This window comes from Trichogramma pretiosum, unplaced genomic scaffold (assembly GCF_000599845.2).
Source record: "Trichogramma pretiosum strain Unisexual culture from Peru unplaced genomic scaffold, Tpre_2.0 scaffold33, whole genome shotgun sequence".
In the NCBI taxonomy this organism is placed as follows: domain Eukaryota; kingdom Metazoa; phylum Arthropoda; class Insecta; order Hymenoptera; family Trichogrammatidae; genus Trichogramma; species Trichogramma pretiosum.
The window spans coordinates 233,774-249,815 of NW_019641610.1; the positions used below are offsets into that span (position 1 = coordinate 233,774).

Sequence of the window (16,042 nt, forward strand, 5' to 3'; positions counted from 1 at the left end):
ATTTTAATTTATTGTCTAATATAAAAACAATAATTGATGATGGTAAAATCAGTTGAAAATTTGTAAAAAATAATACGTTCTATCAAGTTCGAAGTTATAAGTAATTTCTGGTTAAATCCCTCTACATTCTTGTTTAATCGTATAATTAACGTTTAATATGTAATATAATTGATATCGACAGATTTTTTAATGAAGAAGTAAAAGTTATTTAATACTCAATCGAATCATAGGGAACTATTTCTTACATCAACAAGTAATCAGAAAACGATTACAGATTCCACAGAAAACTAATTATACGCGTACGTGACGAGTTCAAGTCGAGCAGTCATCCACACGGAAATGTAGGAAATTAATCGAATATATATACGGAGTAGTACATACGCGAACATAGAAATACAGCTCAAAACCGGATCTTACGTGATTCTTGCACAGATTACACTAATGCATCTGTCAAATTTGACTTGAGATTATATGAGGTCTTTGAAGGTGTTAGGCTCACAGCTTACAACTTGCGTGTTTATAGGTAAGTGTTATTTTACGGAAGAGAGTTTACTTGAATGTTTGCAAAATGACATACTACTTATCACGACAAACCGGTCGAAATTCCAGCACGCACGTATTTGAAATTACCTTCTGCATCGAGAAAAATTATGCCAAAGTCTGACAAGTAGTTATATCATAAGTGGAAGTTCGCACACATTTTGACAACTACACAAGTCTTTCGTAACCAAAACACTGCAAAAGAAAAACTTACGGAAATGGATGTGCTTTATCGTAAAAAGCTTCTTCTAACAAAAATTATGAAATTTTGAGCTATTTTAGAATTACGCTTATTTAAATTTTAAAATGAAAAGTGAAAACGATACTATTAGTATTTTTAACTACGTGTTGCACCTTAATCATTGCTACCCGTGCAACACTGGTGTATAGCAGGCACATGCCAATCAGGCGTAGTAGAATCACTAAAAAAACGTTGTATTGTAAATTAGAAATGTTTGGTTCAACAGAAACAATTAAACCTCAAAATCAAACTCTTAAAAATGTTTATTTGTTAATATAATTTATTCAAAAGAATGACTCAAAGTACGAAAATTTTGAAATAAAACAAAACATGATAATTGTTTATGAAGTTTTATCATTTATGCGACAACAACTTGTAAATTCATTTTCTTTGTTATATTTCATACTTTTACAACAGAACATATTTTAACAATTAACATGCAGGTTGACAACAGCAAACGCTACATTGAAAGTCAATAAAGTATTATAATAAAAAAAACAATCAACGACTCTAAACAATAATTATTTATAGTAAACTATAAAATAAACTTACAATATAACTCTAACAATCAACAATCACAATGGGGTTGACAATCTATGCTTATATTTTCCCCGTACATTTTCGCTTCAAGAATTATTAATTTATAATCCTGCACTACTGCCAAATATTGTTTTTCAATTGAATTTTGCTTCGATTTCAATTTGAAACTTGACATCTTATTTACTTTAATTTTAATACTAGAGTGGTATTTGAAACCGTTGATACCTATTTTATTATTTTATGCATTAGTCAATTTCTAAATAAAAATAAATTGAGCAAAAAAATGTATTGAATATTTACCCTTATACTTATAAATTTGAATTTTTTTCTGGTTTTCCAAAAAAAGGAGTAAACTTTCAGTATCCCCTTCGAAGTTTAACAGCGTAATAAAATTTGGATGGTTTGAGTGTATTATTTGTAATAATCTAGGGGTTTTAAAATTATTACCATAAATCTACAACATAAATAAAAAATATTAGATATTTTAGATCGCAAATGAGAATGTAATAATATAAATATCTTACCGAAACGTAATTATTATTGAAATGTTCATTGCGCACAACTGCCATTGATTTTTTGTACATTCCAACGTTTGAAAACGTAATTTCATTTGTATTAAAATGATTTTTAAATTTTTTGATTTCATTATTTTTTGGAAAAAATTCGTAAATAATATTTTCACTTAAAAAGATAGTGCGATTTTCAATGAAAAAAAATCGCATGTCTTTTTCTTCGGTGACAGTTACAGTTACTCCATCATACATTTTTTGCAAAACACTTTTTATCAACAATTTTTGAACTTTTGCATCAGTTCTTATTAATATACTATCAACTCCAATTTTTGTAATATCCGAAATATTTCCAAGATGTACCATATGCTGTTAAAAAATTTAAGCTACAGTGAATACATTTTTTTTTTAATTTTTTTTTTTTCAAAAAAAAAAGTGAAAGATAATTAGGATTTTTCTGAACTAAGAAACTAAAAGATAATGTGTCCTAGTTTATTTTGTAATTATTAATGGCAACATTTCTACAATAACTAGCAGTCCTCTGCCAACTAGTCTTCTACGAACTAATTATCGAAATAAATAAACTCGAAAACGAACTCTTGGGATCTCAGTCCACGAAAATCCTTATTATATTTCTACATAAATTATCAATAAGTGAAATCTCAGCTAAAAATATAACAAAAGGTAATTTAATTGATTATCGAAGGTTATCTCCGTATTCACCAATTGTCATAAATATTAATTGACATGGCCTCATTATAGGCGTGTTATTTATTAAATAATACATACATTCATTTCAGTTTAAAGTTTATTTTATACGATTTATTTATCTGCGAAGAAGTCGGAAAGCACCGAACAACGTCGAATTTGCGTATATTGTTCTCAAAAAAGATTTGTGTGAGATGAGTATATTAAGGTTTACTTTCGACAATATACTTAATTAATTTATTGAGTATAGTGGAACCTGACAAACGTAACTGCATTAATGTATCAGTATTACTTACTTTCAATATTTTGGTATCAAAGCTCCATACATTTCCAAATCCTTTCCTAGAATGTGTTTCTTCATACGTAACAATATATAGAATATCATCTATATTGAAAGTGATGAACTTCTTCACTAATCCGAACATGGATTCATCATTTACAAAAATCAAATTTTTATCAGTTATAATAAAAATAGTTGCTCTCCGTGTCTCAAAATTAACCAAAATGTAATTTGAACTCTTAAATTCAAATTTATAAAAATTGTAAATTTTGTAATCAAATTTTTGAATCAATAAATAGTCGAAAGACTTGAACTTAAGAAATGAAGTTCGAACAGCTGTTTTGATTTTCTCCATAGTTTGGCATACATTTTTTGAAATCATCTGAAATAAAATATATTAAAATAAATTCATATTTAAATATATTATGTAGACATTAATGTACATGAAATAACGTTACCTGTTTTTTTGAATTGAAGTTGTAAACTAATAGCTCTTTTATATTACTAGCATTGAAAATTGGAGTCAATAAATTCACATTTCCATAAACTGTCCAATCACCATACACACTTTGGGGAGTAATTGAGTTCTTATTAATAACGTTGGAAAGCCAATAATTTAAATTCACTCCGTTTAATTTTCCGAAAATGTTTATATTTTTTTCTGTAGTTATTGAATTTCTAAATGCATAGTTGCCTGAAAAGTGAAACATTCATTACACTTATTAAAAATAGTAAAATATATTGATATTACAATCGTTAATTCCGTCAAATTTACCTATCCATGCATCGGTACTATTCAACACTATGAGTTTTTCAATATTTACGTTATTAATAAAATGAGAATTCAAATTTTTTCGTAAATATGAGTTATTTAAAAAAAACATATTTCCTGTAATATTTTGATTCTTAGATATCTGTAAAAAAATGAATGAAAATCAAACTTACTTTTTCATAAATATACAATCAAAAAATATCATACCATAAATGTTTTTTCGTATAAATCAGTGACATTTTCTCCATTCACTTTTCCAACCACTTTTAAGTTGACGACTGATGCATCTTTGCACAATAACGTCATATTTTTTCTAACATAACTATTTTTCAGAAGGAAAAATTTGTCAACATGTACGTCATTCCAAGACTCAATAAATAAATTTGATTGGAACACCACATCCTGAAACACGATGCCTGAAACATGAAAATAAAATTTACAAATTCTTTAATATATTTTAAATTGATTTTATATTCATTGTTTCTCGCTGTACCTTGAATTGTAGATGGATCATTTTTATAAACCGCGTTCACCATCAAACCACTGATATTAATACTCTTTAGAGTTAAAACTTGTAAATAATCTATAACAACAAAGTCACTGTCAAGTTGCAAGTCTTCTGCGAATTCCAATTTCGATTTCAACAAAAATGGTCGTTCAATAAATACTACGTTTTGATAAAAGTGTTCCAAATTAATCTCATTCAATTTTTTTACGATTGTAATGTTGTTTCCAAAAACAACATTATTAAATATTTTAGAGCCAGTGATATTCACTGAATTTGCACTGGAAGGAATCAAGTCTTCTGCAAACTCATAAATATTTTTATTTTGAATTTTTCCAAATACATCAAGATAATCGATTAAAGTATCATCGTCTATAAAAAAGTTTCCTGTAAGTTTGTACAAATTGGTGTCAAGTTTTGCAACTAATTCTGCAGAACGATCTGACAAAAATTTTTCAAGATTATGTGTCGTGTCATGTATTGATTTCACCCAAGTTCGACCTTAAAAAATTATATTCATTGTTAAAATTTCTTTAATCATTTTACATCGGTAAAAAAACTTACCATTTATTGTTATTGGTCCAGCTAAAGTTTGGTTTTTATTACAGTTTATTACATCATTGGTGGAATGTTCATTTAAATACTCTACAATTAGATTATGGCATTTCATTTTATGGATTTTTTTCGATGGTATGAAATGTGAGATGAATTGGAATTCTTTTGTTTTAAATTCCAGTAATTTTGAAACATTTAAACCATTTATTAGATCACCAACAATTAATTGTTCAATGAATGAATCTCCTTGTACAGTGTAGTTTTTTGTGTTATTCAAATCGAAATCATGTAAACTTTTATTATTGATATATGTAACATAAACATTTCCATCTACATACATTTTGTCTACTTGAGAGTTGTTGCCATAAATGTTATCAATTAATGACTTCATATTTTTTATTTTGTTGAAAAAATTTCTTGGCGTAATATTATTAAGGAGATTAACTTTTAATACATCTACTTTTAATTCATTTAAAAATAGAAAACTCGATATATTTTGAGTTCTTGATCTTGATATTCTTTCACTCGAGAATTTTTTCAAATTAATTCCATTGATAAATTTTGATTCTAGATTATTTACGTATAATTTATGCACTTTAACATTATAAAATTTCATGTGGTTAGTAACTGAGAACATTTTTTCATTGAATTCTGAGTTTTTGAAGTTTCCATTTAAAGATAAAAAAGAAAAATTTTCAACCATGGGAGTATCTGCAAACACTATGGGTTTATCTATACACAATCCATTATTTACAATTTGCACTAATCGTTTCTCGAATTTTTCACAGTCGACGTAACTCACTTCATTAAAGTATATATTTCCGAATATTTTTACTAAATCTGAAAATAGTTTAAAAATTATTAGAAACTGTACCCATCATTTATACAAAAAACTTTGATTAACTTTACTTGGTAAGTTTTGTTCAGTATCCAATGTGATGAAGTCCTGTACTGAATGGTTATTTATTATATGATTTTTTATTGCTAAGCTTTTGGAAAAATAAACATTGTTCGTAAATGTTTTTTTTCCATGTATAATAGAATTATTTTGACTTTTCAATAACAAATCATCTAAACTATTCCAACGGGTTCCATTTAGATTTTCTTTAACGTATACGTGTCCAGAAACATTTAAAAAATTGAACATTACATCTGAATCTACTTGATTACTGTTTAAGATGGTCAAATCTGGATTAATATCGTGTTCTGGCAATCCAGTAATATTGCCATGAATCTAAAAATATGTGTAAAATTATTAGTGCTAGTATCAATGGATAAACCTAGTTTATCATTATAACTTTAATACCACAAGGCTAACGTCCACAGTTAAGTTTTCAAAAAATATTGTATAATTTAAGCTTTGATCAGAATTGAGAATAACAAAATCATCAGCATCTATTTCGTTGATTGTGTACACTCCTTCAAGATTTAAGACCCGAAGAGTTTGAAAAGATTTTGAGCCTTGAATTATTGCAATCTCGGGAAAACTTTTGAATATGTACTCAGATGGATAAACTCGTCCATTTAAATAAACGGTATCCAAAGCTTCTATAGAAGTTCCCTAAAATCATTTTTTATAGTATCGTAATTAACTATTTTATTTCATTTTCATGTAATATAATATTCCTACCCTTAATATTTGAGTTTTCCCAGGTATAATTTTTGGTTGATTTATGAAAACTAAATTATTGATTATACTACTCCAATTAGTTTTCATAAGCGTTGACAAATTCAAATTTCCATTGATTTGAAATCTGGAAATTTTTTCTACGCGAGACACATGATAGCTTTCAGAATTTACGAATTTCATATTTTTCAAAGGTAACCCATTTATTCGTTCTATTATCATATCTTGATTTTTTAATTGTAATATTGGAAATGACTTTCGACCAACTATTTTGTGATTTTTAGATTCCATACAAGAACCTAATAAACTTTGATAAGGCAAATCGTTCAAGTTTTTAACAAATAAATTTTCAACGATCAATGAACCTTTTATTTGAAAATGTTCACGAAAATCTAAATATGAATATTCCAAAGTTTCAGAAATCCATTTATTCTCTGCTTTATTTAAATTTTGTTCAATCTCTACACTAATATTTATAGATTGATCATATTTTTGTTTGAAGTTGATTATTGAAATATTGCGAAATCCAAAAGATATTCCAAAATCATCAAAATAATTCCAAATTTCATTAGCTTGTAAATAACTCATAGAATTTGAATCTTGAGAAATTGGAATTTCCCATAGTTCAGTTTCAAAAAATGCATTTATTTTTTCATTTAGTACATCTTGTTTTTTTAATATCTTCTATAAAAATAAACAATTGAAGTAATTCTAATATCGAAGTAAATGTTTAGTTGAATTGAATAATTATTATGCTTTTAAGTGTACCTGCAAAATATTTTTCGAATCTAACAATTTTTCATCATCGAATAAATTATTTTGAAACGTTGAATTCAATTGTATATTAATTTTAATAAGTGTACGATTCACTTTAATGCCAAATTTTGGCAATATGATTACGTTTGATCTATCCCTTTTTTCTACATCAAATTGCGATAAAATTTGTTTGAATTCGGTCCCTTGCCAACCGAGTATAATCATACCAAATAATTTCGAATAAACGATTAAAAGAACTTCATCTCGATAAGTATCAATAGGCAAGCTATAAATATGTTCTACTGGTTGGATAACTGAAAAAAAGTAAAAATAAACTTCATTAGTCATTTTGTTCCCGAGATTTTTAGCTATAATTTTTTACCTTTCCTTACCACTAAATAATTTATCCATGGAAACAACCGGTTGCCAACCAATATTATTTAATTCGAACATTTCTGTTGTATTACCCCAAGAAGCTACGTAATGTTTGTGCCCACTTTCAAAGTAAATAGCATCAATGGACCCCGTTATAATTATTTTTTCCCCTAATTTTAGATTACATTTCTCCATATCTTCATGCTTATACTCTTGTAAAATAACATGATTTTTCGTGATAAGAATAATTCTAACCTTGCCTTCATTTGTATTATAAATTTTGATGTTAACTATTTCAGGTATTCGAAATTGGAAACAATACCTAAAATAATACAAAAGTTGACTAAAAAAATTTTTTTTTTCTAAAATTAATTTGAAAAATTTACCGAAAAATTACGGAATCACCATCAAATATAACATCATATATTTCAATTATAGAGAGATCTACTTTACCGGTAATTGAATCATTCCGTGCTGTAATAAATTTATGTTGGTTTTCAAAATCAAGATATTGATAATGTTGAATATTTTTTAAATTTGCTAAATATTCTACTACAAGCGGTACGATTGTATCATTTTTCAAATAAAACCACTTTAAATCTTGCCCATTATCGTGTGATTTTACACTTAAAATCAAAATAATTTGATTGTGATCTTCGGTAATATCTTTTTTGTGCACAACAGCAAGTTTTAATGCTGTGATATTTTCAGTTATAGATATCTTATCTACATGAGATAAAGTATCTGTATAAATGTCCAAACGATATAGGTCCAAGGAAGTATCGTTAAAACCAGCCAAATATATACTTTCAAAATGTGTAATAACTTCCCAATTTCTCATATCTGAAGGTAATTTTGGGTCTTTCCATGAATACACCCCTTTTATTGTCAGTTCTACATCAAAATTATTTTTACATGTAAATGATTAATTTATACTTGTTCGTTAGAAATATGCATGTATATCATTTACGAAATCGATATAACATAATATCAAACCTTCTCGATTTATTACTGCATTACTTGCTTGAAACGCACAAAACACACAAAACAGAAAAAAAATAACACAATGAACTAATTTCATTTTATTTTACTCTTATCCTAAGCATTCGCACTACTGTAAACTTATCAGTACACATACTGAACTTTCACACTATGATGCTCTTCCAAATTCTTCTGAGAGTCATCCCTACTTTGTTTGTTTTCCTTATTCAATCACGTGTAATAGTATCGTGTAATCAATTCAAGTACGAGTATTTCAGTAACATTCCGAGAATTCTCATCTTTTAAAAATTTAAATATAATCTAAACGAAATTAAAAAATATTATTGTATAACAAATCCTAAAATAAATACAAAAATGAAATGTTATTCTTTAAAATATTTTATTTGAGAGCGATTAGTGAATGAATTGTAATTTGTGAAATGTTCGATGCGATACTAAAAAAAATGACTGTGGTGATTATGCTTAAACGTATAAGTATATCACTAATTTTCTTTACCTTTAACATTAAAATTCTGATTACTTCACTAAGCAACATAAGTCAAATTTTTTCACAAATTTCATAACAAAAATGTATATACTTCTTAAATTCCAAAATTAATTATGTTATTTATCAAATTATATTACCGACTATGTGATTGAATTAAAATACAATTTATGGCGAATTATGAAATTAAACAAATAATTATCACTGTCTTATACATAAATAGTCATACAAAAATAAAGACGATGAAATACATAGAATTTGACTTATTTTTCATTCAAATTAGAGATAAAAAAATCGTTTCTAGAATGATTTTTTAACAAATTCAAATGTTTTACAATAATGAAACATTCTTGCATTTTTTCTTGAAATACAAAGCTATAATTTTTTGATTTTGTCTAGATTGCAGGTTTTACAATTTTTACTGGTATAAATCTTGTACGATCACCAGCTTTAGGAGCAAATCTTAAATCTACTCGATCTGGATTTTCTTCGGTGCCAACAGTTAAGAATGAATTCCAATCTACCAAAAAATAAAAACCCGTTTTTGGTCTTGTTGGTATGACGGGGTCCGGTTCCTCGGTACTACCCCCAAAAGATTCTTCGAGGTTGCTTTGATTAGAATTGGAGTTTTTGGCATCATTCGATTCTTGTTCAGTATTATTCAAATACTTGTTTATATCAAAAGTCTCAAAAAAGTTACTTTTGGTTGTTCCAGAGTCTGTAGGTGCCACAGTAGTAGAAGAGGTAGCATTAAGGGCCTCCGAGCCATTAATATATTTATAAATATCAAACGTATCGAAAAAATCTGATTTAGTTGGTTTTTCATTATTAGTTGAAGAAGATGGCGATTGATCTCTTTGAATCTTAGGAGTAGTTTCTTCAACTGTATCAGTAGTGGAAGATTTTAATTTTTCTACTGGTGATCCGGAAGAATCTGAAATGCAAGATAAATAGATAATTATTTTTAATTGAGTAAAATCAGAACAATAAAATGAATTTTATTTTAGTTCATTAGAATAACTATGTAAAAAATATGGTTAGGATGAACAAATGTGTTGCCTCAGTATTTTTAAGTATTCATTTCGTAAAAATGTGTTTTTTGTGAAAAAAAGAAAAAATTTATAGCGATACTAAAATAAATTTTGTGGTTAAAAAAACATGTTTTCATTCCAAGTGGGTTGCATTTACATTTGCATGAATAATGAAATAGCGAGTAAATTTTGCACGCATGTTTAAATTCGTGTATTCACGATGTCATTCTAATGTACTTTTCGAAGGTTAAAAAGCGATAAGTGAAAGTTTAACGTAAAGATGTATAGAGTCAAGCGTCTTTTTTCGAGCAAATACATGGAGGATCTATTGTATAAAAAGTTTATCTTTTCGTTTATACTATTAAAACATGAATTTCAATTAACCGAGAAACTAACATTAAACAATACCTATTCAGTTAATGAGCGTATACAGTATACTATTGTTAAAATAAAAATATCAATAAAGTTAATTTTCATTCACTCAAAGGCAAAGTAGTGTTCAGGTATACAGTACTTGTATATTTTATTGATGTGCATATGGAAAATGTTAGTATTTCATTAAAATTAAAATGAAAATATTTTAATCGGTTAAAAAACATAATTGCATTCATAATTCTTTTAAATTAAATTAAATTATTACACGTTCCTGCTTACTAATGAAAAAGTACAACTATAATGTGCTTGAACCTTCCTCTATTATAAACTGTTATTGTATAATACTTTGATTTATAATGAATTTTTTTTCTACGTCAGACCGAGCGCTATATTACATTAATCCAGTGTACTATGCACACTATTCATACTTAAAGAATAATCATTGATTAAAATTATTAAGCTTATTATTTTAAGAATATATATATAAATTTTATAAAAATTGTCTCAATGCTAAAACACTTACACAATGCTGCAGTAGAAGCAGAGGAATAATTATGTTCATGGACAACTGTCGTAATTATAATTAATTCATACATTCAAGAGAAAAAATTAAATGGTGTTAAATCAGTCATAAACAATCATTAGACGTAGTTTGGAAAGATGTTAGTCACGAGCTGCCAGATGATTTACTAAGATTCCCAGTTATAGATGTTAAAAAACTTTTCATTCTGGTAATTCCCCCCATTACATGTTGTGCCCATCGCCCTGTTGAACCCACAAATTGAAGGAAAAGTTTCTTCATACCAGAACTAGCAACAGAAGATATTGTAGTCTCTTCTATTTCCTTTACTGTGGTTGTTGCTATCCTTGCAGTTGTGGTCGTCTCTGGTTGCCTTTTAACTTCGTTTTTGAGACTATTTCTATAATTATTCAATATTTCTTCGAGCTTTATGGGATCGGGGCCATTTTCTAGAGATTTGGTGCTTTCGAGTAAATTATGAGCAACTTTTTGAACTTCTTGAATACCAGCTTTACCTTCTTGAACTTTTTTCACTGTAGCTAGTAGATCTTTAATCATATCTTGTTGTTTCATATCTGTAACAACGCTTTCGGTTTGTTTCATGATGTCTTTGGTGGGTGATGTCGATGCTTCATTTTTTTTTGTTGTTTCTCTTCGATGTTCTGACTTGACTTTTGATTGAGATTCAACTTTTTGTGGCCTTTTCATTAAACCTACGCTTTCCAGAACTTTCTTCATATTATCTGGTACTTTATCTAATAAGTTAGCTTTATTGGTTGCAGCATTTTGAAGTATGGACTTTTGGTTTCTACTGCCTCCCAAGCCAAATTTTAACAAAAAATCTCGAAAATCGTTATCTTTCACATCAAAACTGGGTATTGGTTTGAAATTTGTATATGAATTGACATTTGCAGGTTTTGTACTAGGTTTACGAGTAGTGGTTGTTGTCTTAGCCATTTTTACATTATTGGAGCCTTGCAAACCAAATTGTTGAAACATTAGTTGTATATTAGGTGTTAAATTAACTACACCATCTTTAACATCTTCTGAAGCTTTATTAAAATTATCATTTGATACATCTGGTACGGGTTTCACAGGAGCGTCGTTCGTTTTGAGTCGCTCTAATCCAATCGCTTTGAGTATTAATTCAAGTTCTTGATTTCTTGGACTGTCGGTCGTCGTTGTTGTTGTAGTTGTTGTTGTTGTTCTCGTTAAACGAAAGTCATTGGGTACATTTTTCATGTTATTACTATTTTTTCTTCGACTTGTCGCTCGACTGGGTGTCACGAAAATTGAAGTTGGTTTACTTGTTGTTGACATGGTTTTATCTAGAATTTTATGAAAATCATCCATTTGTAATATTGAAATTGCTGGATCATCAACATTAGAATGGCTCGGAATCGTTGGTAAAAAGAAATCTTTTGATGGATCCACTGGATGCCAAGGTAAGTCTTTGGTAGTTGTTGGTTCGTCGGTAGTTGTAATTGTTGTAGTTGGGGGTGGGTTATAACGCCATCGATTCGACTTTAATACACTGGGAGCTTTCGTTGTTTCTATTATAGATTGACTGGTAGTTCTTACTCGAGGCGTTGTACTAGTCTGAACTTTTGATGGAGCTAGAGTGCTAGTTCTGTAACGAGAAAAAGTTCCCCTATAAATAGGTCGTTTTGTTCCTGCAGAAGTGTGCGATGAAGCCTCTGGCTTTTGGTCTAGAGTTTCCAAGTTAAAACTGAATTTTTGTGGAGCAGAATCCGATCTGGAATTAAGACTTGCAGTTGTCGATGATGATCCAACATTTTTTAAACCACTGGTTGGAATCTTTGACTTTACAGAATCTTGATACTTCACATGTGAGTTGAGCAATTGATGTTTCTTTTCTGTCATGGTTTTCGATGGTTGAGTATCTGTAACTGGAAACAAACTCGGACTGAATCCATTATCTATATCTAACATCGATGATTTCACATCATCATTGGCTACCATTTTAATTAAAGGAGGTTTTTTATATAATTCTGTTAGATTTTCTGGATTGTCTTTTACTTTAAATGGCAAAACAACCATGAGTGCTCTTCGGTAGTCTTCCCTTGTTTTTTCGATTGCAGAAAGAGCTTTGTCTTCAATAGATTTGATATCTTTCGAGGTAATATTATGCAAAATTTTAACTATACCTTTGCGATTCAATTTTGGCAAACTTGGATTTTCCTGGACTAGTCTTTCTACTTCTTCAATTGTGCGGTTTATCGAACTTTCAATTTCATATCGTGATGGCATAACTTTCTCGATCTCTAAACTACTACTTAAGCTTATGAAGACAGCAAAACACGCGCACACGAGCTGAAATCAAAAAAGAGGTCTAGTCAGTAAAACAAGGATATTGAAACTATTTTTTTTAATATGAGATGCAAAATTTGTGTATGCTGGGGAAAGTAACTCATTCAGATTTTGAATGAATAAATATCTAAAAGTAACATAATTTTGCAACCTGTCCTAGTTCGATTTTAAGTCGTCGTAAATCATTTTGTAGCATATAAAAAGAATTTTCAAATTCTCATTTGACTTTTTTTTCATCGTTTTCGAAAATTTTTTTGAATAATATTATCCGAAGCGTAATTATATAAAAATGGAAACATATACTAAAAGACATATAATTTATATAGTTTGGAGAAAAAAATAATTCCCGTAGGTTAATCTAAAGTGAATTGATTGCAAAAAAATATTGGACTATTCGTACAATATTTTTAAACAAGTTTTCTAGATTTCCAATTAAAAAACTATTTCGGATTTTATATTTTAAGAATAGAATTGCAAACCAGTGCGTGAATGATTCACCAATAGTTATTATAATTTACTTTTTGCATGACAAAGCGCAATCGATTTTACATCATTTCGGACTGATTTTTTATTCAGATTTTTAGTTTTTTAAGCAGAAAAAAAGATGAAAGTGATTATAGGGCATTTTTTAAAAAATCGTAATTTTAAGCATAGTACCGCTTTCAATTTGTGTTGAATCTTTGCAAAAATTGCTAAAATTAATAAACTAATCATATAAATATCATGATTATATTATATACAAACTTTAAAACTTATTTTTGTTATAAGTTGAAAAAAAATTACTCTGATCGATGACTTGATAATTTCAACTTATGATGTGTGTGAGTATTACTTTTTGTATCTATTGAAACAGTGTTAATGGGTATTTTGCAAAACCTACTAAGAGCCTCCGTGTCAAGCATTGCCTCATCGCAAATACGAATAATTTTTTTCAGATCTCTCTCAGCTAAGAATATTTATGAACTTACAAAAAAACAAAGTATCTTCTCTCGAAGATGTATGTTAAAATAGTTGGTTCGCATTCTATTAAGAAATATATGATTTTTCATGTTGTTAATTTGTGATACAAAACGATACTTGAAAGTTTTAAATTTATTTAGATAATATAATTTAACCATTAAATTCTTTTTGGCGTCTAAATGTAAAAAAGTGTTCTTGAAATGCGTAATATTTTTATATGATTCAGAATCATTTTACATTACTTTAACGAAAAATATTCATTATTTTCTGTATGATGACAAGATACGAGAGAAAAAAGATCGATATTATTTGCGAGGCGAATCAAACTCATGAAAGTAAAGAACGTCGTGATCCTTGACCACCTTATAAAATAATCGAGAAAGTCTAGTTGTTCGATGAGTCGATACTAATCGTTCTCATACACGCACTTCATTACTAATTTGTTCGAGTTATGTTATTTTTAATGGAAATCTTTATTACATGCTCTTCCTATAGAGCTGTAACTATTGTGTAATGCATTGCTCTATACTATTTGCTTCATGAATATAATTAATACTTATTCATTTTCTTTTTTTCATTCGCCAGAAATACTTTTAAATACTGTTCTAATTTAATTCGATATTATCAACAATAAAAGGAAACAACGTATTACGACGAAAGTTTTTGATCACTCAAGTGCAGTAAAGTTTATTTTATGCCACAGTGAATTTGAAAAAATGTCATACATTAAAGTAAAATAATAATAACATAGTCCTTACAAAAATTAACGAGAGCAAGTAGGATTTCAATGTCCGATTGTGCAGAGAACGAAAGTTTTATACTTTCAACTTCAAGACTATGCAATAAGCTTTGATGCAAGGATGATAATAATGCGTGTGTGGTTGTGGTTAGTTGATTTTTTCATGAGAAGTTTTGGCTATCCAAAGAACAAAAGGGCGTTGACCGGTAAATGCTTCTTTTTGTTATGAAACACATGATTAAATTGTGAATATAATTATATTAAAACTATTAAAAATCGACCGAACACAAATTAGTTTTACAGTCCATAGCATTACAAGTTTAATTTAATTTTCTGTTGTGTACTTATGGTACTGTGAGAAAGACCATTTAATTTTACACTTCAATAATTCGGTCTCTCATTTTGATTACTTTTTATTCGTTCTAATATAATTTCTCTAACTTGAAGGATTTTTTTTTCTAAATTTAACTTAGCCACTAATGAAATTTAAATTAAACACGAAAAAAAGTAATTGGAAAAATAGATATTATACATTCACATTTTCGAGAAACCGTTTTTAGAATGCGACTGTTGTGAAGATCGCAACATTTTCTAACGGATGATACAGAGTAGAGAACTACAATAAACTCTTTTAACACTAGTATACCTGTAATTGAAATGTACAGTTTAACAATTATGGAAATGCTTAAGTTGGTACTTACATTCTTCACAGTTATCATGTTTATGCCGGGTTATTTGAGAATGATTTTACATAAAATTAAAACATAAGTTTAGTTATTTAAATATTTACTTTTTCAGTAAATAAACTTCTTCTTATTTTCTACATTAAAACGTTTTTATTTTATTTCTCGTTAATTCATGAATGATTCGTTGAATATTGTTAATGCCACAAATTCATCCAAAATTGACGTATACACTCGAAAGAGGCTTGTATTACACACGAACTTAAGTCTCGGAGGGATAGTCGACAACTGAGTGTCCGTTCGGTTCGCATGAGCCTACTTTCCAACTTCTCTCTCTCTTCCTCGCATCTTATATACTACCACCACGCTCGACGTTTACCTTTTAAATTAACGAATGTGATGCGACCATCAAATAACTTGGTTGCGACTTTATTACTTGTTATTATAGTGCAAGTATAGGTATACATGTGCTTTGGCAGGTCAGCTCGCAAGTAAAGCCAAAACATGAG

General features: G+C 28.4%; 2 protein-coding genes across 4 annotated transcripts; both read right to left on the reverse strand.

Annotated features, from left to right (window-relative positions):
- Positions 1–1,149: 1,149 nt before the first annotated feature.
- LOC106648688 lies at positions 1,150–9,013 on the reverse strand. The gene is made up of 17 exons (XM_023458572.1): positions 8,405–9,013; positions 7,795–8,302; positions 7,426–7,730; positions 7,079–7,347; positions 6,281–6,955; positions 5,957–6,211; positions 5,560–5,884; positions 4,660–5,490; positions 4,084–4,596; positions 3,798–4,006; positions 3,594–3,732; positions 3,277–3,512; positions 2,835–3,200; positions 1,975–2,199; positions 1,846–1,893; positions 1,622–1,775; positions 1,150–1,546 (listed from the first exon to the last, which is right to left on the reverse strand). The coding sequence occupies exons 1-17, from the start codon at positions 8,487–8,489 to the stop codon at positions 1,350–1,352; spliced, it is 5,340 nt and encodes a 1,779-aa protein (XP_023314340.1). The 5' UTR covers positions 8,490–9,013; the 3' UTR covers positions 1,150–1,349.
- Positions 9,014–9,039: 26 nt separating this feature from the next.
- On the reverse strand, positions 9,040–15,802 carry LOC106648690 (mucin-5AC). Of its 3 annotated transcripts, XM_023458562.1 has the most exons (4): positions 15,552–15,802; positions 12,989–13,154; positions 11,105–12,730; positions 9,040–9,828 (listed from the first exon to the last, which is right to left on the reverse strand). In XM_023458562.1, the coding sequence occupies exons 1-4, from the start codon at positions 15,567–15,569 to the stop codon at positions 9,290–9,292; spliced, it is 2,349 nt and encodes a 782-aa protein (XP_023314330.1). In that variant the 5' UTR covers positions 15,570–15,802; the 3' UTR covers positions 9,040–9,289. The 3 variants fall into 3 exon arrangements, with proteins under 3 accessions (XP_023314330.1, XP_023314329.1, XP_014221252.1); XM_023458561.1 differs by having other exon boundaries at positions 11,105–13,154; positions 15,641–15,802; XM_014365766.2 differs by having other exon boundaries at positions 11,105–13,154.
- Between the last annotated feature and the right edge of the window lie 240 nt (positions 15,803–16,042).

Excerpts from the sequence above, each read along its gene's own strand:
- LOC106648688 (XM_023458572.1), bottom strand. The coding sequence starts at position 8,489 with ATGAAATTAGTTCATTGTGTTATTTTTTTTCTGTTTTGTGTGTTTTGT. Across the intron at positions 6,956-7,078 it reads AAAATAATTTATTCGATGAT|TTAAAAAAACAAGATGTACT; the intron begins GAAAAATTGTTA and ends TTATAGAAGATA. Across the intron at positions 1,894-1,974 it reads TTATTTACGAATTTTTTCCA|TCAATGGCAGTTGTGCGCAA; the intron begins AAAAATAATGAA and ends ATGTACAAAAAA.
- LOC106648690 (XM_014365766.2), bottom strand. Across the intron at positions 9,829-11,104 it reads ATCTTCTGTTGCTAGTTCTG|ATTCTTCCGGATCACCAGTA; the intron begins GTATGAAGAAAC and ends CTTGCATTTCAG.